This window comes from Mucor velutinosus (assembly GCF_035048745.1).
Source record: "Mucor velutinosus strain NIH1002 chromosome Unknown tig00001553, whole genome shotgun sequence".
Taxonomy (NCBI): domain Eukaryota; kingdom Fungi; phylum Mucoromycota; class Mucoromycetes; order Mucorales; family Mucoraceae; genus Mucor; species Mucor velutinosus.
Window position 1 is genome coordinate 1,718,362 of NW_027041930.1, and position 23,232 is coordinate 1,741,593.

The 23,232-nt window shown below is 39.2% G+C and overlaps 6 protein-coding genes across 6 annotated transcripts; 3 read left to right on the forward strand and 3 right to left on the reverse strand.

Moving 5' to 3' along the window:
- Nucleotides 1-1,204: 1,204 nt before the first annotated feature.
- ATC70_007930 (uncharacterized protein) lies at nucleotides 1,205-3,609 on the reverse strand (the record flags this gene model as incomplete). Its single annotated transcript, XM_064827186.1, has 12 exons — nucleotides 1,205-1,237; nucleotides 1,326-1,375; nucleotides 1,445-1,540; nucleotides 1,601-1,739; nucleotides 1,797-2,205; nucleotides 2,261-2,632; nucleotides 2,686-2,907; nucleotides 2,966-3,019; nucleotides 3,081-3,187; nucleotides 3,245-3,372; nucleotides 3,437-3,488; nucleotides 3,544-3,609. 12 exons carry the CDS (start codon nucleotides 3,607-3,609, stop codon nucleotides 1,205-1,207), a joined length of 1,728 nt encoding a protein of 575 aa, XP_064676243.1.
- A 2,120-nt stretch (nucleotides 3,610-5,729) lies between these two features.
- ATC70_007931 (Vacuolar calcium ion transporter) lies at nucleotides 5,730-7,688 on the reverse strand (the record flags this gene model as incomplete). The annotated part of the gene is made up of 2 exons (XM_064827187.1): nucleotides 5,730-6,997; nucleotides 7,067-7,688. The coding sequence occupies 2 exons, from the start codon at nucleotides 7,686-7,688 to the stop codon at nucleotides 5,730-5,732; spliced, it is 1,890 nt and encodes a 629-aa protein (XP_064676244.1).
- A 996-nt stretch (nucleotides 7,689-8,684) lies between these two features.
- ATC70_007932 (uncharacterized protein) lies at nucleotides 8,685-9,343 on the forward strand (the record flags this gene model as incomplete). Its single annotated transcript, XM_064827188.1, has 5 exons — nucleotides 8,685-8,789; nucleotides 8,844-8,932; nucleotides 8,989-9,050; nucleotides 9,108-9,193; nucleotides 9,251-9,343. The coding sequence occupies 5 exons, from the start codon at nucleotides 8,685-8,687 to the stop codon at nucleotides 9,341-9,343; spliced, it is 435 nt and encodes a 144-aa protein (XP_064676245.1).
- Nucleotides 9,344-9,419: 76 nt separating this feature from the next.
- ATC70_007933 (uncharacterized protein) lies at nucleotides 9,420-12,124 on the reverse strand (the record flags this gene model as incomplete). The annotated part of the gene is made up of 7 exons (XM_064827189.1): nucleotides 9,420-9,697; nucleotides 9,759-9,907; nucleotides 9,965-10,179; nucleotides 10,237-11,534; nucleotides 11,594-11,670; nucleotides 11,723-11,781; nucleotides 11,870-12,124. The coding sequence occupies 7 exons, from the start codon at nucleotides 12,122-12,124 to the stop codon at nucleotides 9,420-9,422; spliced, it is 2,331 nt and encodes a 776-aa protein (XP_064676246.1).
- A 753-nt stretch (nucleotides 12,125-12,877) lies between these two features.
- Nucleotides 12,878-14,939, forward strand: ATC70_007934 (uncharacterized protein; the record flags this gene model as incomplete). The annotated part of the gene is made up of 6 exons (XM_064827190.1): nucleotides 12,878-12,901; nucleotides 12,953-13,036; nucleotides 13,093-14,007; nucleotides 14,069-14,685; nucleotides 14,744-14,808; nucleotides 14,869-14,939. The coding sequence occupies 6 exons, from the start codon at nucleotides 12,878-12,880 to the stop codon at nucleotides 14,937-14,939; spliced, it is 1,776 nt and encodes a 591-aa protein (XP_064676247.1).
- Nucleotides 14,940-15,182: 243 nt separating this feature from the next.
- On the forward strand, nucleotides 15,183-16,748 carry ATC70_007935 (uncharacterized protein; the record flags this gene model as incomplete). Its single annotated transcript, XM_064827191.1, has 4 exons — nucleotides 15,183-15,533; nucleotides 15,610-15,849; nucleotides 15,903-16,137; nucleotides 16,204-16,748. 4 exons carry the CDS (start codon nucleotides 15,183-15,185, stop codon nucleotides 16,746-16,748), a joined length of 1,371 nt encoding a protein of 456 aa, XP_064676248.1.
- Between the last annotated feature and the right edge of the window lie 6,484 nt (nucleotides 16,749-23,232).

The window sequence follows — 23,232 nt, forward strand, 5'->3', positions numbered from 1 at the left end:
TCTCTTCTCAATAGGGGTAAATCATAATTAAAAGGAGGAGGCTTTAGACACCTAAAAAAAGTAAACTCTTTGACAAACCTTCTAGCTAAATGTGGACCCAGAGTAAAGGTAAAGCGAAAAGGGTAGCCCTCTGAAACGAATAAAGGCATTTCATACATGTATAATAATAGACTGTTGTTGTTATACGCCTGAAAATTAAAGGAGAGCATACATCCTGTCTTGTGTATGTAACAGTCTATTTAGTATTTGCAGAGACAGCTATACACTCTAGCTTTTTACATAATATTCGTCACTTATACACCATGCAAAAAGGGTTCTTTTTAGCCCTGGAAATCCATGCCGTTTCTACATAATCTGAAAAAAAAAGAAGGCTTAATTATCTAAATCATGGTGAGAATCTTTATTGATCAACTTCATTATATAACCACACGATTGAACTGTTTGTTTGTTTGTACCAAAGGTATATTGCTTCGCTTGATTGAAATTAAAATATATCTGTCTGTACACACACACACGCACACGCACACGCAAGGGTTGTCATTTAGCAATCCCTCCCTTCTTCTGTCTTTCACTCTCTTTTTTTTTGCGTAGATTGTGCATATGTCTCCTTACTGTACATCACTAGCAGATGAATAGATGCTGGTCTCATTATTTAATTGAAATAAATCGATGATAGCTTATAAAAAGGGAAGCCAGAGAAAAGGAGTTGTTCAACCTCAAAGTCAATTGATGATCTCTGTGAATCAGAAAAGCCTATCTCATGTTTTGAAGGAAAAAAAATGCATAGCTACTAATAATGCAGCAGAGATGCAATGCAGCCATCGAGGCACTCCCATACAACAGCATCCGCATTTTTTACATTATTATACCTATTACTTATAGACATCACACAGGCCTTGAGAAAGAAACTGTGTAAGGAGAAACATAGACAGAGCATGTGTAGACATTGATTAGTGTGCCGAGTTGTTGGAATCATACGTGTAGCATATTGTCATTGCAACCATGTAGTGATCGACATGTTCCATCTTATTATTTTACACATCTCATGGAGTGCGTACACTTCTTCGATTGGAATATTCCAGCTAGCATGTAGCAGTTTTCCTTACTGGAAATGGCCCAGAGATTCTTAGCCATCAGATGAAAAGAAGGTGCCATTTATTTCATTATCTTATATCTTCCATTCTATTGCGATCGCTTTGTTATTCTACCATTCAGTTCCATCAAATCCAACAAAACCCTAGTGAAATAGGTTAAATTTTCATGCAATGAGGCATTTGGCTCCTTTTTCTCAAACAAGAAGCCCCTTTTACCAAATAAGCACTTACCGTCATTAGAAAGATTGGAAAGAACTTTTTCTTCTCAATATTTGAGCACCCTTAGAGTTTAAAAATAAAAGGTTAGAACACTCGCAACCTTAGCTTTCTCTTTAAAATTTAAACTTTACAGTTCCATGCTGATGTAAGTCGACCATCTATACAACTACCAGCGTCAAAGTAATTATCTCCACCAGAGCCATCAAAGCCATGTCTGAAGAAATCGTCTATATCAAATAAATTAGTTGCCTGATTTTTAGCAGGCTATTTAATCGCATATAACCTACATAAAATGTCTTTTCTACACTGTTCAATGCCTCCAAACTCGTTTGTCACATAGGCTGCCACTTCAGGGTCATTCTTAAGTGCCTCTAGTTTATCCAATGTGCTTACAATAGGTGTCAAGATACGGGACACTTGGTTGTACTGTAAAGACAAACCTTAATAAATCTAGGATTATAAATCGCGATTGCATGCACATACCTTGTCAATAAACATGAAAGAATTTGGTACGTTCTTGTCTCCCAAATGAACAACACTGCTGCCAACCCAAGACCCGCACTTTTTATGAGCACGATTCAAGATCTTGTGAATTACACGAGAGACGTTAGGACAAGGCTGAATACGCTGAAGGCCCTGACCTGTGTTGGTCAATCGATAAGCGCTCGGTGAAATCAAATCTTCATCGGCCATGCTCCAAAGCAAAAACATTTCATTCATAATCTCGCGCCATAGAGTCACTGATTGATGCACGTAGGTGTATTGAGTGGAATGAGAATGGGTTAAACGATGGCCATGTCTGCCTGCTGAGATAGCCAACGAATAACCATGATCGTGCTTGGCGGGTGTAAAGTATTTCGATAGGTATTTGAGCATTTTGTCGCAAGGATCTCTGCCAATTGCATTGCATTAGTCTGGTGGACACACATCAGTTAAGAGTAGCTCACCTGTTTGCCTTTAAAAAGGCATTGTTATCAGACATGGAGAGTAGACAGCGCTCAATCTCTTCCTTGCTGATGCTGTCATTGGCATGCTTTTCGCAGATGGCTTGAATGGCGTACTGCTTTCGTTGCACTTCAGCATCAATTTGCTCACGAGTCTTCATTTCAGAGGAAATCTCTCTTGTTGCCAATACAATATTATCATCATGCAGTACATCCACGCTTTCACGGCTCTTGAGGAAATCATACACTGTCTTGATAGGAATCACACACGAAAATCCCAAATAATCCTCTACCTCTGGAATCACTGAATCCATCAACATGTACATCAGTTTACCATAGTTGGATCTCATCTTTTCAGGATTCATAATCTTATGACTATGGGAATATATTAGTTTCATATTACCACCGTTTCTCTCCATTGGGCTTACCGTCTACCAACTTCGAAAATGCGCTGGAAAATCTCTTCATTGTCTCGAATACTGCTCTTTGCAAACAGCTGTGCTCCAGTTTTGTAGTCTCCAGCAACAAGCAGCCCTGAAATAATGCAACATAGATCTTTGATTTGTCCCACAATTCTCTTTGCTTTGTTGGAGTATGAGATGATGTCGATCTTGTCAGTGTATTCGGACACATTCAATGCAGCATCGAGTCTAATGTCAAAGCTGTCAGTTGCTTTTCTAATTTTGTGATCTCTGCCGTGATTCTTACAATCTCAAAAATTGTCTCTCCTCAGCATCCAGTCGTAATGGCACTGTTTTTGATCTACAACAAAATCACATCAATCTCCTATAGTTGTGGTCGTTCCAGCTGCTAGGAACATTACCTCTTTGTCATGTAATCACCAAAAGTAGGGCCACTGCTGTTGATGATGGTGCCATCCATTTCCATCAATGCTTGTTTCATAATGGTATCCTCCTTCCCGTTCTCATTCTATATCCAATGCGATTGAGCCAAATGCCGAGCAAATGCTGTAATGCCTATATTCACCTTTTCGGCTCCATTGGAGGCTGCTGCTGCGTTTGCATTGCCTGCCGAATTCTCGCTGCCTCTAGCGTGTGTCGGGTTCAATTGCTTTGCAGTGTGAAGTTTACGAGTGCCCGTGCGATGGAGCATACCTACATTTCATCAAACATGTCAGCTGATCAATTGCATTCTACATTTCTTCCACAGGTATTCTACCATGGCAAACTTCACAGAAATCCTCATCGCATTGCTCGCAAAAAACAGAAGCCTTTCATCAACGCCGTTAGTAAATGCTACAAAGAAAACGAGGAATAGATGTTTACTTCTTGGTCATTGCATTCAACGCAAAAGATAGTCTTGTTACTATCTGAGGCTACCAAATGATCCATGCTTGTTCTGTCTGCCTATGCGTTACAAAGTGATATGCACAGAAAGAAAAGAAAAAGAATTTTAAAACATGTTTGCTTGTGACTCTTGCAGTGTGTTGTGTTGGTTTCAATTGTGTGTGTCTGAGGTGCTCAAGGTTTAGTGGGACGTTACATCTTGTTTTCTTGATCCATATTATGTATCTGCTTTTGATAACTCGGTACATCACCACACATTCAAGGTTAAGCTGAATTAAAGCGACCATACTATTGACTCTTGAAGATTTCCTTTCAGAGATAGAAACTATCGACTGCCAATGGTGAATCCAAGCTCATTAATGTATATCAGTGACATTTCAACTTGATAATTCGACTTTCTCAATCTCAAGTGGGGCAATCCTAAATTAATATACGAGCTTGGTACTCAGTTTGATATGTTTGCTTTTTCAGAGCCTTGCTATAGAGGATAGACTTTATATTGAATAAACAATACATAATACATTGAGTATATAGGCAAGTAGAACTACAGTCGACGAAACTAGATTGGGTCAATAAAAAGGAATTTTGATCATTTCCAAATTAAGATTGGTACACGATTACAAAAATGGGACACAAAATGGAATATAGGACACAGGTGCGAAAATGGGACAGCAATAGAAAAACAGGACACAGATGCAAAAATAGGGCATATTAGGTGTTAGTATATATCAACTCTCTATTGGTCATGTATTTATATACTCACTTACCTGGAGTAATCTTTAAGTTTTTTGTCCAAAGACGCAAGACAACCACGTTCTATGTGGCGCGTTGTCGATTTTGACGTGTAAAAATTGTTGGTCGGTCCATACCAGCCCAGATTTGACATGCGATGAACATCATATTTTTTGCAGCAAGGACATCTCTGTTCCAGAATATATTACAATCGTTGCAGATCAATAAATTAAAGAAAGATTTGCCTTCAGCTCTATGATTTCTAAGGTTCATTTGTTTGCAATTTGGGCAGACCTATTTTATAGAAGCACAATTAGTTGACTTAATAAGCGTTTATTTGTATTGTAGCGACTTACAGAAGAGGTCCGGAATTCATCAATATCAAGCAAAAGAACTTCACCAAGGCTTTGTCTTCTTTTCAAATTCTTGTAGATGATATCAGAAACGCCAACTCGTCGTCCTCCATATTTTACATGGCTTCTCCCTTTTTACGCCATCACCAAAAACGGCTAAAGGCATCTTTGCCGTGTCCCCTTCATTAATTCATGGTTGGGACATAAACGAGAGGCAGCAGTAGTATGACCAGGTTGGCCACAGGACTTTCAAACAGGCCCAGATAATGATGAAGCCTGTTCTGTTCTTCTTGTTTTTCTGGCATCCGCCTTGCCTTGTTTCTCCTCTAGTGTATCTTTTTTTCTTTTACCTGAACCAACATAGCAGTTATATAACGTTATAAATGTAATTAATAAAATTCACAGAAACTATTGTAGTTCAATGCTACCTCGTCTTCTATTACTAGATTGTCTTTCCTCTTCAACATGTGCTTGAAGCTTCAGTTGCTTTTTATTTCGAATTAGTTCTTCTCTTTCAGGATATATAATAGGACACATTAAGATATTTAGGTATAAAAAAAAAAAAGAAAGGCAACACTAACTGGCAACATTGCAAGTTTATCTTTCATAATGAGTTTCATCAGTTTTGATTATTTCATGGTTGATTTTGGATGATTTTTTTAGCCAATAAAATGTACAAAGCAACAATTTAAGGCAAACAAAATGGCTAACGAGGGATGATGACTGAAAAAAAAATATCAATATTTATATGTGCAAACTATCGATCGCATAGCCTTTTTCTTACTTTTATACTGTTTTTAGTTTTTCTGTTGTATAATATATATATGTACAGCCAAGCACTACCACTACACCGCATTATCTAACAATCAAAGCTGTTGAAGATCTTGATATCTAAATATGGTAATGATCATTTACCTCCAGAAGTCAGATATGGAATAGCAATGTTTATATATGCTAGAGCTTTTCAAATTATGACTAGTTGCACCATTAAACAAAGCTTTATATCTGTTGAGAAATGATGAGACTAACGGCCTGACAATAAAAAATGGATGTAATTTGAGATATAAATATATAAAAACTTTATTGAAAGACCTCAGAGTATACTATATTGTGTGTATAGTGGCTAGGTAGGTTTTCCAGTACAGAAATATCAGGATCAACCATGATTCTTATCGATGACGGCTTATTGACCCTTGACATTGCGACGTACAGCTGACCATGCGATAAGACGTGAGAGGGAAGATATAGTCCAACGTTAGATAATGTTTGGCCCTGCGATTTGTTTATAGTCATGGCAAAGGCCAATCTCACAGGAAACTGGGTGCGACTGAAGTCGAAAGGAATTCTACCGTTGGCTTCTGTAATAAACTTGATCCTTGGGGTATACACAACGTCACCTGCTTTTGGCCCTGTGGCAATGGTGGCTTCAATTATTCTAACACCCAAAGATTTCACGATTAGCCTGGTTCCATTGCATAATCCAGCTGAAGGATCTAAGTTTCTCAAGATCATTATTGGAGACCCAACTCTCAAAACCAATTCATGTGGAGGCAGAGAGCCAGATTCTATGGAGTTGAGAAGCACGAGAGGCACCTGCATTCGAAGCTGAGGATCACAGACTTGATCATAGCTGTAATAAGTGAACTTTCTTCCCGGCAAGTTGTCAAGTAGCAGATTGTTTATGACTGAGACATCTTGGTTCTTCGGGGTCAATATAACACGTTTCGCAAAATATTGGTCAATCGTTGAGCTATTGCTGATGTTTGGAAACACAGCAGCTAGCAAATCCAGCAAGTTGGTAGAATTGAAATACATTTCATCTGGGATACGCACAAAATCCGAAGGAATGTCCTCAGGTAATGTCACCATTCCTGTTGAAGCAACTGCAATTGCAATATGATTTTGTTTGCGAACGGCATCTAACAAAGCATTGATGATGAAAGTTTTCCCAGTACCGCCAGGCCCGTCAATAAAAAACAGTTTGGATTGTGCAGCATCATAGTTTTCGTCAGCTAACGCGCAACGTTGAATGGCATTGTAAGCTATCAATTGGCTTGGATTGAATGGCAAATAGTTTGGGTCAGGAGCTTCCAAGGCTTCAATTAGCAGAGTGGCATGCATCCTTTCCAGCGGGGTAGAGACTTCAGGGTAAGCATGAGTATCCCTGGTATCAACAGTAGGGAAAACGTCCTTGAAACCATCCATAGTTTTCAAATCAAATTGGTTGGCAACTAAAATTTGATTCAAATCAAGAAGGCAGTGGCCATACATCTCATCTGTTATTTCAGTGGGAACAGGTTGATTCAGAGCTCTTGCCTTTTGTTGCCTACGATACAGATAGTCCTCGGCTAGATGCAGTCAGTGATTCAACCATAGCTGAAAAGAATCAGAGACATCGCAGAAGGAGAGCAGAATACGGAAGAGTTGCCGTATTTTTTGAGGTGACATAGTGGTGCTTGCTTCTGACATGGTATCATTCCATTCATTATTGTCATCTTGCAGAAGACCCATTGCTCTGGCAGTAGCCTGATAAGACGGATAGACGCGGCCATTGTACGTTCGCATGTAGGTAAAGGATGTTGCTCCTGGAAATCGATACAATAGGATTCTTAAATGATACTTTTCAATATCTTTTGGAGATACAGCGTAGACTCTGCCAATGGCTCCACCAAAACCTGAACGTCTAGGTCTCCAAACTCTTGGGTTCTGTTGTTTATGAAAATCGTACTTTTCACAAAAGTCTGGATACAAAGTTTGCTTAGCTTCGTTGTCTTCAGGATTTTCGAGATTGTACTTGAACCTAGCTTTCAGGGTTGTTTCTGGAAGTGTACGACTCAAGACTTGGTCAGAACTTTCGTTCTCGTTAAAGTACACCCTTCTATCGTTCTCCAAATGGATATCCAGGCGCTGTGTAGAGGGGTATTCCTTATGCATAGGGAAAGACATGATTCTCCAACAGGCTTCAGATGCCGAGACATATCTTGCATCAAGGAACTTTTTGATCTCATCCTGGTGATCATCTTGAGCAGATGAACCCATGTTTACCTGTGCTCTGTCATGGCCCTTGTATACATATTTGTTAGCTTTATTTTCCAAGAATTTTGTTAGGCTTCTGCCAAGCTGACAGTAATGGCTGCTTTCCCTACGGGCACTCTTGTAATTAACTTTTACTATGTGACGGCAGAATAAAATGTATTATTTTAGGAGTTTGGTGATAAATACAAGCTTACAAATGCTCTGAAAGTACTCACTTATTATCTTTGTTACCGATTTTCTACTTCATTCTTACAGATCCGCAAATTTTCGACCATGTTGTGTTGCTGTAAGTCTTATATTTCCCGCTAACAGTTAAAAGACGCAGGCAGTATGCTGTTCTACAAGTATTCTCCTTACGCCTTTGGATGTTTTTTAGACATAATAGCATAGCTTATTGATGTTGTTTTACGGCTTATATCATGTTTGATCTTGCATGCAGCTGTTGATTTAGAAAGTCTTAATTTACTGAATGCTTCACGAATTTGCATACATTCATAACCTTGCTTCAAGTCGATCAAGCTTAAAGCTGCATTTTTTTTCTTTGAAATGAAAGTTACAAGGTCCTCTTTGTCTTGTAGTAAACAAAGGATATTGCCGTTTTTTTTTTTCTTTGCCAACTTGTTTCCGGTATTCGCTTGTGCAGGCTTTTCTCAACTCATATAGACAGCATTGAATCATCAATGATACTGTCTGTTCATCAAGATTAGTTTCGCTATTTATAATAGTAAATCTTCGAAGAAGTGGAGAAAAGATATAGCAACAGATGCTTCAAGAAGAGTTTTCCATTTTTGTAATCGTGTCCAACTCAATTTGGAAATGATCAAATTTTTTTTATTGACACAACCTAGTTTCGTCGACTGTAATGCAACTAAATATGGAGTGTAACCTGAAGGCGAACTGTAACTGAATCTCAAATACGGTTATTGACCCAAGAAGTTTAATCGTGTTGCCTATATTGCCTTCTTTTTGTTTTTTTTAACATACTCGCCATAACTTACCATGTCAAATTATTACTTTGCTATCGTTGGAGCAACAGATAACCCTATATATGAAACAGAAATAGTACCATCATCGCGCTCGTCAGCATTTATAGACTCGAATAGAGTGAGTGGAGCTTAACTATCCAATAAGCCAGCATCTAATCTGAACTCTTTGTAGCAAAGAGATGATCATAAACATTTAAATCAGTTTATTATCCACGCAGCGCTCGATGTAGTGGAAGAATACCAATGGAATACAACAGCCATGTAACATTACAACATTTCCTTGGCACTAAAATTTATGCTAAAGTGGTTTGCATTAGGTATCTCAAGTCTATTGATAGATTCAACGAATTTTATGTTTCTTGCTTTGTCACAGCTGGAAGTAGGTTGCTCTGGAGATGATGCTGAATGCATAGATACAGTATTGATTGAGTTTTAGGTGTCAAGTTCATGCTTTTACATGACCAGAAATCAGAGGATAGCATAAAGCAGTTTTTTACAGAAGTGTACGAGTTATATGTCAAGGTAAAACAAGCAGGTTTTCAGTATTGATACCATTCGAAACCAACTCTTTCCACATAGGTGCTGATGAATCCATTCTACGAAAAGAACTCTACTATTACCAACCCATCCTTTGATAGCCGAATCAAACTAGTAGCAAGACGTTTCCTTTGAATAAAAATCCCTTTATTGTTCTTTATTTACAGTGTATCATTAAAAGGTTATTGCGACATATATTACGGTTAATTGATTAATTTTCGTCTTCTTCCTTCATATCATGGTCTTCTTCCTCATCCTCATCCTCGTCTTCTTCTTCTACTACGTGATCTGACTCCTCATCGCCGTTGTTTGTCCACACTCGAAGTCGTTCTTTAAAGTAGCGTTCAAGTCGATTCGCACATCGTGTATAGTTGGTAGACTCGGCGTTGTAGGCTCTGCAGTTATCAAAGATCTTTTGAACATCTTGCTTGAATTCATCCATTGTGCGATATTTATCAGATTCTACATTTTCGTCTAGCAGCGTCAAATCTAGAAAAATTATATACTATTAGCATTCTATTCATGCACTATGGCTCTAGGAAACACTTGCCCATGGGTTCTGTGATAACATCATAGTAATCTGTCACTTCATCCGCATTCACAGCTTCATGGAATGGCCAAGAGTAGGCATTTGCTCTTAGCTCTGTCACTAGATGTCGCATTTGATTGTAATGGGGAGGGTGACGAGGGCGATTCGACCTTTGGAGAAAGAGAGAGATGTTAGACAGGGACACAACATACACACACCACACTTACAAGGCATCCATTTCTGGTGTCCAGCCAGATTCTTTGACACCCGCCACTTTATATGGATCAATGCATCGCTTCCCTTCTTCATTCAGGGGCATTTGAATGCCAGGGTATACTATATGAGATGTCGAATATTCTTTCATCTTTTCATAAACTGCCTTCTTTTGAATCGCTAGTGTATCATGCACATGAAGATACTTGACTTTGGGAACAGTTGTACACTGGAATAGCACACATGTCAGTTCCACTCTTTCAGAGGCAAAGCAAGACAGCCTTACCTGCATAATGGTACCACCTTCATAATCCTTGATATAGCCCACCCACTTTCTTTTATCCAATGTAATTTCTGTTGTAAAGCCCTGCTTCTTGAAGTATCCCGTGGCGTAGTTATCCGCATAAGTGAGGTAGTGCTTCATGTTGGTGTTCTCCGAAACGTAATCCTTGAGATGATTCATCAGAAATGAACCATAACCTTTGACTTGCTCTGTAGATGCAATAGCACAAAACACAATCTCTGCAAACTCCTGTGGATCGAATGGACGATAGCAGATGCCACCAATGACCTTCATAGGCCGTCTAATTAAAGCCATGCTTTTGTGGTTGCGATCGTACACAAGTCGAGCAATATATTCTTTAGGCATTTTGGGAAGTTGCTTTTGAAATATATTCTTGAGGCCTGTCAATAAGATCATACTATCTCGAGCGCCGTCGTTCTCCACCACGCGTACTTCAATGATCCCTGTTCTTTCTTCGATCTGAGCTGGGCTCTCTTTTTTCACCACGTTCTTGAGATCGTTTAGCACCTTCAATTTGCCTTCGCTGTCCAGAATCCCGTCTTTGGCATCCAGCACGCCGTTTACTTTTAGTGCCTCCTCGTTCAATAATCGCTCTCCTTCTTCAGTGACACTCTTGACCTTAGGAATCTCTTGGCTTAGTAGTGCTCTTTCTGCCTTTGTCACAAGGGATGTTTCATATTCCTCCTCATCCACTTCTTCGTCATCGTTCTCATCGTCGTCTTCCTCCTCCAATTGAGTTCTAGCAGTGGATAGATCCGTACCATTTTTGAGGTCAGAGTCAGGAGGTTTAGAGGGATTAGTGGGTTTGTCACTTGAGGCTGTCTCTAAAATATTGGTGGGTTGATCTGAGGGTTGATCCAGGTCCATTTTACTGACATCGTCTCCATTGGCATCTGCACTGGTCTCTTTTGTGTCTGTTTCAGGCACAACATGGGTTTCTTCAACTGTTGATGATTTGACGTTTACCTCTGCATCTTGCAATGGTACATCATCCCTGTCGTCCTCATCTTCCTCGATCTCGTCCTCATCCTCCTCCGAGTGTTCTTCTTCCTCTTCATCATCTTCGTCCTCTGAAGGCTCCTCCTCCTCTGTTTCTTCTTCTTCTTCTTCCTCTTCCTCCTCCTCCTCCTCTTCTGATGGTTCTTCTTCCTCGTCTTCATCATGGTGAGCAGCAGGTGTTTCTCTCTCTTCGTCGCTGTCGTTTTGGAAGGCTTTGAATCTTTTCGGTACGTCTTCGTCTTCCTCATCGCTGCTCTCTCTCTGTCTCTTTGACGTTTCCTCTACCAACATGCATACATGTTAGACACACATTAGAAAATTGCACCGGATTTCTATATACCTCCATCTATTGAAAAAGGCGATGATGCTTCCGATAGGAGATCATCATTGTGTAGTGTAGCATTGTATGTAACTTGTCTATATGAAATCTGTCAATATCAGTTGCCCTGTACAATTACACCCAACCTACTTTTTCAATGACTGTATATCGTCATCTGTATAGTCATAATCGTCTAATTTTCCCTTTTCCTATACGAATGTTCAATTAGTCTCCATGTTTGCATTCCTGTCATCGAGTCAACGAGGACCGAAACCAACAGAAGAGAACGGCATTTACTTGTAGTAGTTCGTCTATACGCAACGCGACTTTGAGTCGTCTTATAAAGTCTTGCTTGTGGTCTATATGGTGCTCTGCGTCATGTCCACATAGGCAATCGTTCGAGAATTCCATCGAGAAATTAGGTCGCCAGCCTTGACAATCGCACTGATCGCAAGGCATGTGTCGTGCTAATTTCAGTATCTTGTCGCCATCGCTCATACTAGCAATTTGAGGAAACAGCTCATCCAATGACTCTGGCAGATCGGTGGACATCATGATTTAATACATTAAGAAAGAGAAGAGACTATGAAGCTTTGAATGATTTGCTTTTTTAAATTTTAAATTTTTTGCATTTACAAAAGATGTTCCCCTTATTTGAGCTTATAATAGAAACGTCATCATACAATAAGGTTGGAATGGATAGATGTCCGAATTAAGCTATTGACACTTGTCATTGATGGTCCACAAAGGAAACAATACTCTGGAGCAGAGTTTAGCGATGCCATTGCATGCTGAAAACGGCTAAGAATGCCAGGCATTGACATCTATGGCTCATTAATTCAACAGGATCGGTGCCAGATCATAACATATCATATCATGACATGTATATAGTAGATGTAATGCATTGCACTTTACATTTCAATTGAGCAAGAAATCAGAGTATACATGCCCACAGATGCTATAAATAGGTATAATTGGGATTGATATAGCTCAAAATCTTACAGAGATGCTAGCATCCGTTGTCAAATCTCATTTTAAATTGTAAGACCAATATTCGCATCATTCAAATGACAGTGTCTTCGGACTCATCATCAAACAGGCACCAGCTCATATGAAAATATGCTGACTATTGCATCCTGCCACCATTCAGTCCATAGACTACAGCTTCATTCTGTATCATAGAGCAAAGTGATTGATCTGATTCTATTTCATTTGGTTTACTGACAGTCACCCAAACACCCTTCCATTATGTTTAATTCACAAAGTTTTTTTGATCACATTCTTCAAACTGATCACACATTCAATATGGTCACCAACAAGCGTAGAAAGGTAGGCAACAGCTATTTAGAGTCTATTGTACTTGAACTAATGCAACACTAGATGCGACCCAACAATGTGATTGCGTTGGAAAGAGCTAAAACAGAGAATTTATTGAAAGAATCCAAGCAACAGAAAAAGGAAAAGGTGTATATCTCATCATTTGGATACACTCCATAAGACTAATCATGCATCAAACGCAGAATGTATCACAACCCAAAGCACGCTTATCTGCCTCAGACTCTGATGAAACTGACAACGAAAGCTCCAACAAGCGTTCGCAAGCACCTAAAAGAAAAGCATACATCTCCAAGAGATCAAGCGCAGCAAAAGCACCAGAAGTCATATCTGCCTCTGATTCTGACGAGGCAGATACGGAACAACAGCCTACTAAACGAGCCAAGCAAGAGCTTGTACAAGAGAACACATTCTTGGATGCTACCGATAGAGTCAACTCAGCGTCCGATTCAGATGAGACAGGCGATGAGCACATGGTTAAGCCGGAGCCAGCATCTTCAGAGAGCAAGGCACTGTCTACTCCCTCATCATCTACATCTAAAGAATCAACAAAACAAAAGCCAGTAGTCAGACTCACAGCCAGAGCACCACTCCCACCTAAGACAAAAGAGCACATTGAGAATTCATCAGACGAGGAAGAGCAGGACGAACAAGAAGAAAGGAAAGAGGACCAAGAGGAAGACGACGAGACTGAGGCTGATCCCAGCACGGCCAGTGATGCCGCAACCACGCAGAGTACAGAATCGTCCATGGCCTTAAACGGCAAGTTTCGCGAGTCAGTGGTTCAGCGCAACCATCTTGTTGGAAACCGTTTATCTTTCAGGAGACGTGGAGAGTACGACGAGTCAAAGCCTGCAGCAGCAAATTTATTAAAGCGACTCAACGATTCATTTTTACCAAAAGTGCAAGAAGATATCTTTGTGTCTGATTCGGATTCAGAGCCTGACTCTGGTATAGATTACGATACATTTGACTTCCCTACTTGGCAGCGCACATTGACTTGGAACAGAAAGCCAGACGAAGATCCTTGGCCAAAGCAGAGAAGATTTGGATATTCTGACAAGCTGAAATTGGAGAAGAGAATCAAAAAGATCTGCAAGGTGAGTGTGCTGTTGATTAGACTTATACAGGGCTTACATAAATTGATACAATTTGAAATAGCGTGAAAACATGACATTTCACGAAGCTCAAGAGATCTTCTCAAGTGGTAAACGTAAAGAGCATATCAAGTTTTTCCAGAAAATAGCTGCTGTCTTTCCAAATATCCCGCTCTATCTATTAGCTAAAAGACTGAAAGAAACATATCACATCAAAAGGAATAGTGCACCTTGGAGCAAAGAGGAAATCGAGCAATTGGAGAACCTTATCAAGATACATGGCAACAATGCCGAGCTGCTGTCCACCATGATGAATCGATCCCCCAAGAATATCAATGATTTTATCTTTAATCACAAATCAGCGAAGAAGGCCTCTGCTAGATGGACAAAGGCTGAGGATGAGTTGCTGGCAAACGTGATGGCAAAAGAGAAAAAGAATGCTGCTGGCCGTGTCTCATTTCTGGCTGCTGAGTCCTTCTTTCCTGAACGATCACAAAAGCAGATATACGCTCGCTACTATAATATCCGTCATCGCATTCAACCTGATGGAACACTTGTTGACAACAGAGCTGCAACACCAACGGAACAATTAGAATACCTCAAGAGCCTGCTGAAGCAAGTAAATGACCATGATCTGATTGAAGAGTCGCAATTGGATTATGCCAAGGAAAGAGGTTTCGTGTAAGTCTTTTTTCTTATTTTCGCTGTTTCTTTGATTTTGAACTTTGTTCCTTGGTAGAAAACCTAGCTTTTATTTAAACGGCCGTGCAAATATCAAAGGGTTTGAGAAGATGGCCATCAAAGGTAATAGGGTGCGTTTTTGGAGCTGATTCCATTTGATTAACATTTTTTGCATGAATCTAGATATATTGACTGAATTGATCCGTCGCCAGGAAAAAATTATGGAGTCTCGCAGTGAAGAAGGATTATTGTAGTAATGATAAAATAAACCCAGTACATATGATTATACTATGGTGGTGATACCAACATGTTGCATTTGGAGATTTGTGCAAGATAAGCCACTAAATGAGTAACATGAATTTAAATCGCCCTGTATAAATGGAGTTTTCTATTCAAATGCTTGTAAAACATGTATAAAAGAGAGACACACAAGATCTAGATTTTTTCCCTCTCTCCATCTACATCTCGTTTTTCTCTTTTAATTCTTCAAAATCATTATGGTTGCCAAAATTGCCAGTCTTTTAGCCATCGCCACTGTGGCCATTTCCTCTGTCGCTGCTCAAGCACCCACCACCAACTTGATCAATGGTCAATGTGTTACTACTTATGATGCCTCCATTGATTATTTCCCAGAGAAGTTGAACACCAATGATGATAAAGCTACTTACTTTTCAATCGAATATCACAACAATTACAAGGTCGTCAAGAACAGTCGTACTGGTCGTACCTATGTCTTGGTTCAATGTGGTACTCCTGCTCCTACTGATGTCAATAATGCTACCGAAATCTATCAAGTGCCCATCACTAAGGCTGCTGCCATGGAAACTACTGTTGTTCCTTATCTCGAGGTAAGTTGGATTTGGCATTGTGAAGGAAAGAGAGAGACTTTATGTATTCATGCAATGTTCCCCTCTCGTAAATTAGATGATTGGTGCCGCTGAGAGTATTAAGCTCATTGCTGATGGTAGTTTAGTCTCATCCCCTTGTTTCCAAAAATACTTGAACACTGGTGATATTGCTCAATTGTCTGCTACCAACGAAACATTGCAAGCTGAGCAAATCAAGAATGTTCAAGTGCAATTCGGTGCTAATCCTTATGAAACTGTTGCTGATACCAACAACACTGTTACCACTGCTCAAACCTATGAGCCTGATGTATTGGGAGTAAGTAAGCAAAGAAAATAGAGGCATTGGATGTTCCTAACACAGTCTCTAAGCGTGCTTCATGGCTCTCTTACTATGCTGCATTCTACAATCTCGAATCCGTTGCCAACAATCTCACTAAAAACATGACCGACAACTACAATCGTCTCAAAGAAGCTGCTTCTCACTATTCCACCAAGCCTATTGTTGCTTGGACAACTTATGACGCCCCTAGCCAATACAACAATAACACTGCTAGTTATATCCTTAGTGAAGCATCTTACAAGGTGGGTCTCACAAATGATGCAGGTAAGTTTTTGTAATTGTGTGATAGTGAAAGAGGTGAATAAAGACTCATACATGCTCTTTTTTCAGGTGCTACCATGCTGAACGCTTCTTCGACCTCTTTTGCCTCTGCTGCTGACCTTTTGAAAGCCATTAGCAATGTCGATATCTTGATTGATGAGACTTTCATCGGTTCCAACTTGACCGCCTTTTTGCAAAATTACAACATCAGTGAAGCAGATCAATCCAAATACAAGTTCTTGACCAACAAGAAGGTGTATCGTGAGGACGGTATCTTGACCTCTTCGGGTGGTTATGATTGGTTTGAGGCTCCTGTTGCCATGGCTGATGCTTTGTTGGAAGACATGATCAATGCTATTAACCCTAATGCTCCTTCTGATAGTTACAAGCGTAACTGGCTTCGTAACATTGTGCTTGATGAACCTATCAAGACTACTACTGAAAGCAACTGTTCTTGGGCTGAAGATTCTCCCAGACCCAATTTGGCTACGCAATTCAATGGAAACGCATTCACCTTGTCTAGCAGCTCATCATCTGGTACTCACAAGGTCATGACCTTAAACATTGCTGGTGCTTTGGCTGCTGCTGTTGCCACTTTAGCCTACCTTTCTTAATCTAATTTATAATTATTAACATGATATGAACGGGTTCTATCATTATTTATCCTATAAAATTTAATAAATATACACATCTTCTCTCTCAGTACTTGGTCTAGTCCTTTACAAAGTGTTCAAGGGCATAATATTGGGAGTAGATAGCATTCTCACAAACTAAAGTCATATGTAACTGTAGATTTGGTTCTTTTGCGGTGCTCCACGTTTGTATCAATGGGAAACAATCGTATACAGAGTTATAGCAGCATAGCGTTATTGTCTCTTACTGTCCTGGATAGTGCAAAACATAGCAAAATCTGGATACATTTGAGTCGCGTTTTGTGGCGTTAAAACTAGATTTAGGCCGCCTTAATAGCACCAAATAATTGCTTTCACTTAGTACTTACTTCTAGGCGCCTTTACTCAATTTTTTTGGGACCAAAAAAACAACGAAAATCGACCAAAAACCATGAGGTACTCCTCATGGTTTTCATTAAAAATCAAACGATCGCGTTTTTCACCTTGATAATGAAGACTTTTACTATGGTGTATATTTAATCAAAATGTCTCTATCGAACCAAAGCAGCCTCTGAAATCATCTTTGTGGGACTTTGATATGTAAAACTTCGACATTTTGGCCAGAAACCTCTTTTCATATTTTCATAAATCATTTGATAAGTTTATTCAAATCATCTATTTTACTTGGTACCATTGGATGCGCCTTGAAAAGTACTCCAGGAAAGCTTAAGGAAGCATGAGGTGATCATCATATTTTACTTAGTCGAATCTGCAAAAATAGCTCAATCGAGTTCGAAATTATCAAGATTTGTCCACTCTGGAATAGACTATGATTTTGGGTTTGAATTGATTTTGGCTTGTGGGGCCAGCTGGAAAACTCAATGCCCTTTTCATACTGCAATACAGTAGTAAATGCCCTTGAAGCGTATGGAATGTAGGTGGCAGACCATAACACTATCGTTTATAATGATATTTTATTGTATTCTATATCGTTCATAATGACATTTTCTTGCGTTCTATATTTTATAATGTTAGTCTGGACATTAACGATTCAAGGGCTGCGTAAGATGTCTGTAGTAAGTAGTGAACTATCTGAAGCTCCGAGACGTCATTCAAAGAGAACGTTGACAGCATTTAGCAGAGGAAAGAAGGTAGAACTAACAGTGGTTTTTGTTGATTGATTGTAAATCATTATCCACATATGAGCCAGGCCTAACAGATGCTTTGAAACTCAGTTTCCATATTAGGGGTGTAAAGTGCAAAAGGACTGAACATTTATGATATTAATGTCCCTGGTGGTAGGGCGAAGTGGTAGAACTCCCGTATGCCAACGGGAGGATCCCCGGTTCAAATCCTGGTGAACGCAAGTTGTTTGATTTTTTGACGTAGTACTGATGTCCTCGTTTGGTGTTTTGTACTCTTATCCATTATCTATTTTTGACGATTTCCGCAAGACTGTACCGGCTCTAGGAGTCGCACCTAATTAGTAGTAGATTTCTTTCCCAACTTAGTTCAAAATATCTTATTCCCCTTCATTGCAGACATTGGGTCCACCAACAGTCTTTTCTTTCCCTCAGTATGACATTTTAAGGACTTTAAATAAAACCTGGAGCTCGACTCCCCTACAAAAAAAAATTTATGATATTAATCCAAAAAAATGATTGTATCAATTCAGGGCAGCCCCTGAAGCTATTTTTGCGACACTTTGATATGCAAAATCTCAACATTTTAGTCAAAATAGCTATTTCATTTTTCCAAAAGTTCCTCAATAAATTTATTCAAAACAGTTATTATAATTAGCACCATTGGATGCGCCTTCAAAAGTGCTCCAAAAAGCTTAATGAAGTATGAGATATCCATTACAATTGGGATAGTCAAATCCTGCAAAATAGGTCAAATAAAGTCCAAAAAGTTTAGATATCAACAAATCAAAATAAAATGACAAGCGGTGATTAAATCGATTTTAGCTTATAGGATTAGTGATGATAGAGCAATAGGTGCTGCTGGACACTGCCCTCTCTGGTCGACGAAATCTTTCCCAATTACACACTCTTCTCTAGGAACTCCAGATAAAATTCTTCAATCATCGATGCAGTGAAATCAGGTCTGAATAGATTTCACAAAAAAAAATAAAGCAATAGTAAAATACAATAGAAATCAACTGTATTCTATTTGTGTATAAAATGAACTGAAGATCCTGGAATTGAGTTAAAAAAAGAAGACTATTTATACATTTGCAACTAGCTTGTGGGATTAGTGATGATAGAGAGCAATAGGTTCTGCTATTGCGATATCTGGCAAATGTTGTTGACGTTTGATTTAAAGTGGTAATCAATGCAAGAGCACTGGCCATAAGGGTCGATTTGAGTAACCTTGATGGGCTTGGGTGAGCTATCGTCATAGCACGATTTAATGTAACCTTGATGGTTTAAAGTGTAATGTTTGTTATTGAAGTATGGAACCCTTTATTTGGGATATTGTGCAACTATGGCAGCGGGGCATAGCTGTCATATTTGAGTACCTTTGTTGTTGCTTTGATTTGATTTGATTTGATTTGATTTGGATAGAGATAACATCACCTATTACGATCATCATAGGTGTGATTCAATATGTGGGATACATCCACTCTGATCTGCATTCCGACAGTTCATCCAGTTACCAGATTTAGATATAAACTGTATGTACACTGGATTAGATGTACGATATCGATTTATACTATAAGAAGATATGGACTTCAGATACGCTAGTACTATAAGATTCATATTATGTAAGATATAGGCTATAGATGGCACCACGGACATGGATGGCGCTATAGACGTATACTTGTATTCCGACATTGACTACGGATGTTCGTAATATTTGAATAAGCACCAAGATTAATGCATTATGAGTTTGTTGCTTCAGATATGCATTTTATGATCCACGCTATAAGGCACATACTTATATCAGTGATACTACTAGCTACAGATACATTATGTAATACAGACTTGTACTATATATGGGACATGCTATAGACATGCATACGATATGCTATAGACATGCCATATATCCAGGTACATGCTAAAGAGATGTATGCTCAGCGATATACACTCAGATATTGTGTACTATTAGTATAGACTAAGTAGACTGTACCTATCGGATACATGCTACTAGATCGATATCAATTATCCTTATACAAAAGATAGATCAGCAGGGTACTACTTCGGATAAGAGTCTAAATGTTCATCTAGGCAAAGCTAAATCATGCTTAGTTTGCTAGAGTTGTCTTTTAGCATGAATCAACATGAATTGATCTGAGTTGACTTATTTGTCCTCCCTAACTACTAGTAGAACTTTTATCCACTGTTAAAGTATATACGGTAGGAAGGATCATCTACTTGGCCAGTAGAGATTCTTCAGTATATTTTTACACCTGTCAGTTTAATAATAAATACACCTTTATCAACAAGTTGACTCTGTTGTTTTTTATATTCTTTTTTTCCGTGAATATAGAAGAGTTGATAAAAACCTCAAATTCCACAAAGAGTGTACAGGATATGGAGATTTGTGATGCCTGTAATGATATAGCCGTCTAAAAGCAATATTTTGAATCGTTGATATCCATGAAATATATAAACACCTCTTTCTTATCTATCCAAATGTAGCCTCTTCAGTCTATTTTGCAAAGAGATTTTGAAATCAAATAAATCTATAACCCGGCATTTATAGCTGAGGAAAAGGTATACAGTACTACTCCTTAAAGCATACAATACCGCACTACTATAGTTTTCAACAGTTATATCAACTGTCTGATGGTGGGTTGTCCAGAATAATACTGTTGTAGCAGCAACGCAAACACTGTGTTAAAGTAGTATTTATTATATAACTTTCCTTGCATAAATATATTTAAAAGACATTCCTCACGTCGAGTTATTATGCAATGGGTGCTAGATGAAACGCTTGTATCTTAGCGTACTCTCAAATAAAGAAGGCTCTAGATTGTATCTACTTTGCTACCCTTTTATTAAAGATATAAACTCATTATAGATGACAGCTTAATAGGAGATCAACTAGCTAGAATCCTTCGGCCCCTGAACCTCTGAGCCAATCAAATCGCTTAAAAACTCCGCTGACCTAAAAAAAATTTTGCGAGAGTTTCCCCCTGTTTTGATGTGAGGCAAAATTTTAAGCTCCGCTATATAGCAATATAGCCGCTGCTATCATCAAATTTCCCCCAGGTGCTAGAGCATGCCTTACTTACACCACCTAGCTTTAAATTCAGGCATTGAGACTCTCAATCATCACTAAAGTAAGTAGCGATAACCAAGTGGAGGCGGCCTATCTACCTCCTAGCCTCGGATAAAGTCTTGTTGAGCTTCAGGGATAGGCACATCCACACAACGTAAAAAAAAATTATGCTTCAACGAAACATAATAATAATATGATGAATTCGTAATAATAAGTCGATGATAATAATCAGTTGTCAACTGTATCTAAAACGAAAGCAAAGAGCTTCTTTATTACAGGGCATCTAGCTTGCTTAAATATGGTAGATCCCTGGTCAATGACTACTACGTTGAGATGGTATATAAATAGCAGGCCACTGGGGCCTTATGGATTGTTGGTATAGCTTGTTGAGAGGCCACCTAAGTCGGTATGTTTCATGTAGTGTAGGTGGATCTCGATATTTTGACATTGGGGAGATTGAATGTATTGTAGTTCCTGAGGCACCTGTGCACACACAATTGACTGGACTTGTAAACATAGATGTGATGTGATACGATAAACATCATCTATGCTGCTACACTGTAAAAGGTGGCTTGAGGAGAAAGTGAATGTAGCCTAAGATGCATGCTTGTATGCAACATAATAAAAGAAATAAGAAAAGAAAACACTACTATAGAAGTATAGTAGTACGTAGGCAAAAAAGGGATACTCACACAAAGTGAGTCAAAGAAACGTATAACAAATACAACATCAGAGACGTTCAGAACATCTCGTTGTTGTTGCAACAAAAATCCATACATGAGCAACATGCATGGTAATAGTCGGATGTAAAGCAACACAACCAACAAAAGAAGAAGAAAAACGCAACAAAGTAAACACATCATGAATGCATTATCATGAGAGAGGAAGCAATAATACAAGCGTTCAAAGAAGTTTTATATTATTGCGACCAGAAGAAAGAAGATACTTACCACTTACCACCACCGTAGATAGACCAGAGGATACTCAATCACCGAATATAGGCCAGAGAACGAGCATGAATCAAAGACAGTAGACCAGGAAAGACCATATTAGCAGCAGCAGCAGCAGCAGCAATACCAGCACCACAGACAAACCAAAGAACGAACGCCATTAGCAGAGACCAGACAAAGACCAAAGAAGTCGATTACCACTTACCACCACCGTCGATAGACCAGAGAACGAGCAAGTACCAAAGACAGTAGACCAGGAAAGACCATATTAGCAGCAGCAGCAGTAATACCAGCACCATAGACAAACTAAAGAACGAGCGACACCAGAGAACGAGCATGAACCAAAGACAATAGACCAGGAAAGACCATATTAGCAGCAGTAACACCAGCAGCGGCAGCAGCAGCAGCAACACCAGCATCATAGACAAACCAAAGTACGAACGCCACCAGCAGAGACCAGACAAAGACCAAAGAAGTCAATTCCCACTTACCACCACCGTCGATAGACCAGAGGATACGCAATCACCGAATATAGACCAGAGAACGAGCATGAACCAAAGAGAGTAGACCCGGAAAGACAATATTACCACCACCACCACCAGCAGCAGCAGTAACACCAGCACCATAAACAAACCGAGGAACGAATGCCACCAGCAGAGACCAGACAAAGGCCAAAGAAGCAATTACCAGACATGATAAACCAAAGAAGCAGGCAGCAGAGATGACAGAGAAGTAATGGCAGCAGCATTCACTCAGACAAGCAAGAAACTATTAAAACCTAGTAAACAAACTGAATTAGTGTTAATTCTACGCCTTCCAGTGCTCGTTATCGAATAGTATCTAATATATTCCACTTTAAAGAAGCAGTATCAAGTTCTTCCAACAGTACAAGACAAAGTTATCGGAAGCTAGAGTGTTATTATCAATCAAACGATGTCCAAAACCACCATGGTTTGATATTAAAACGCGTTTTGCAAAATGGGTAAAAAATGGGTGCATGGAAAAACGAGAGGGCACCCTATCCGACGTCATGACCAGTAGATTTAGTCTCAGCCTTGTACTGTAGCAGCATTAATTGCGGCAATTTAATTTGAAATTGTGCAGCAGTGGTATTTTCGTGTTCAAACTTGACTTAATCTCACATCCTTGAAACGTTTTTGCTAAATTTGACTATGAAAACTGTCGTTATCACACCCAACTTTCTTGTTGTGCCAGAAGGGCTACAACTGTCTATAAAGATTAAGGTATTCTTGATGGGTAGATATGTCTGTGTTGTGCAACAACATGGACAAGCTATGATAATTGAAGTG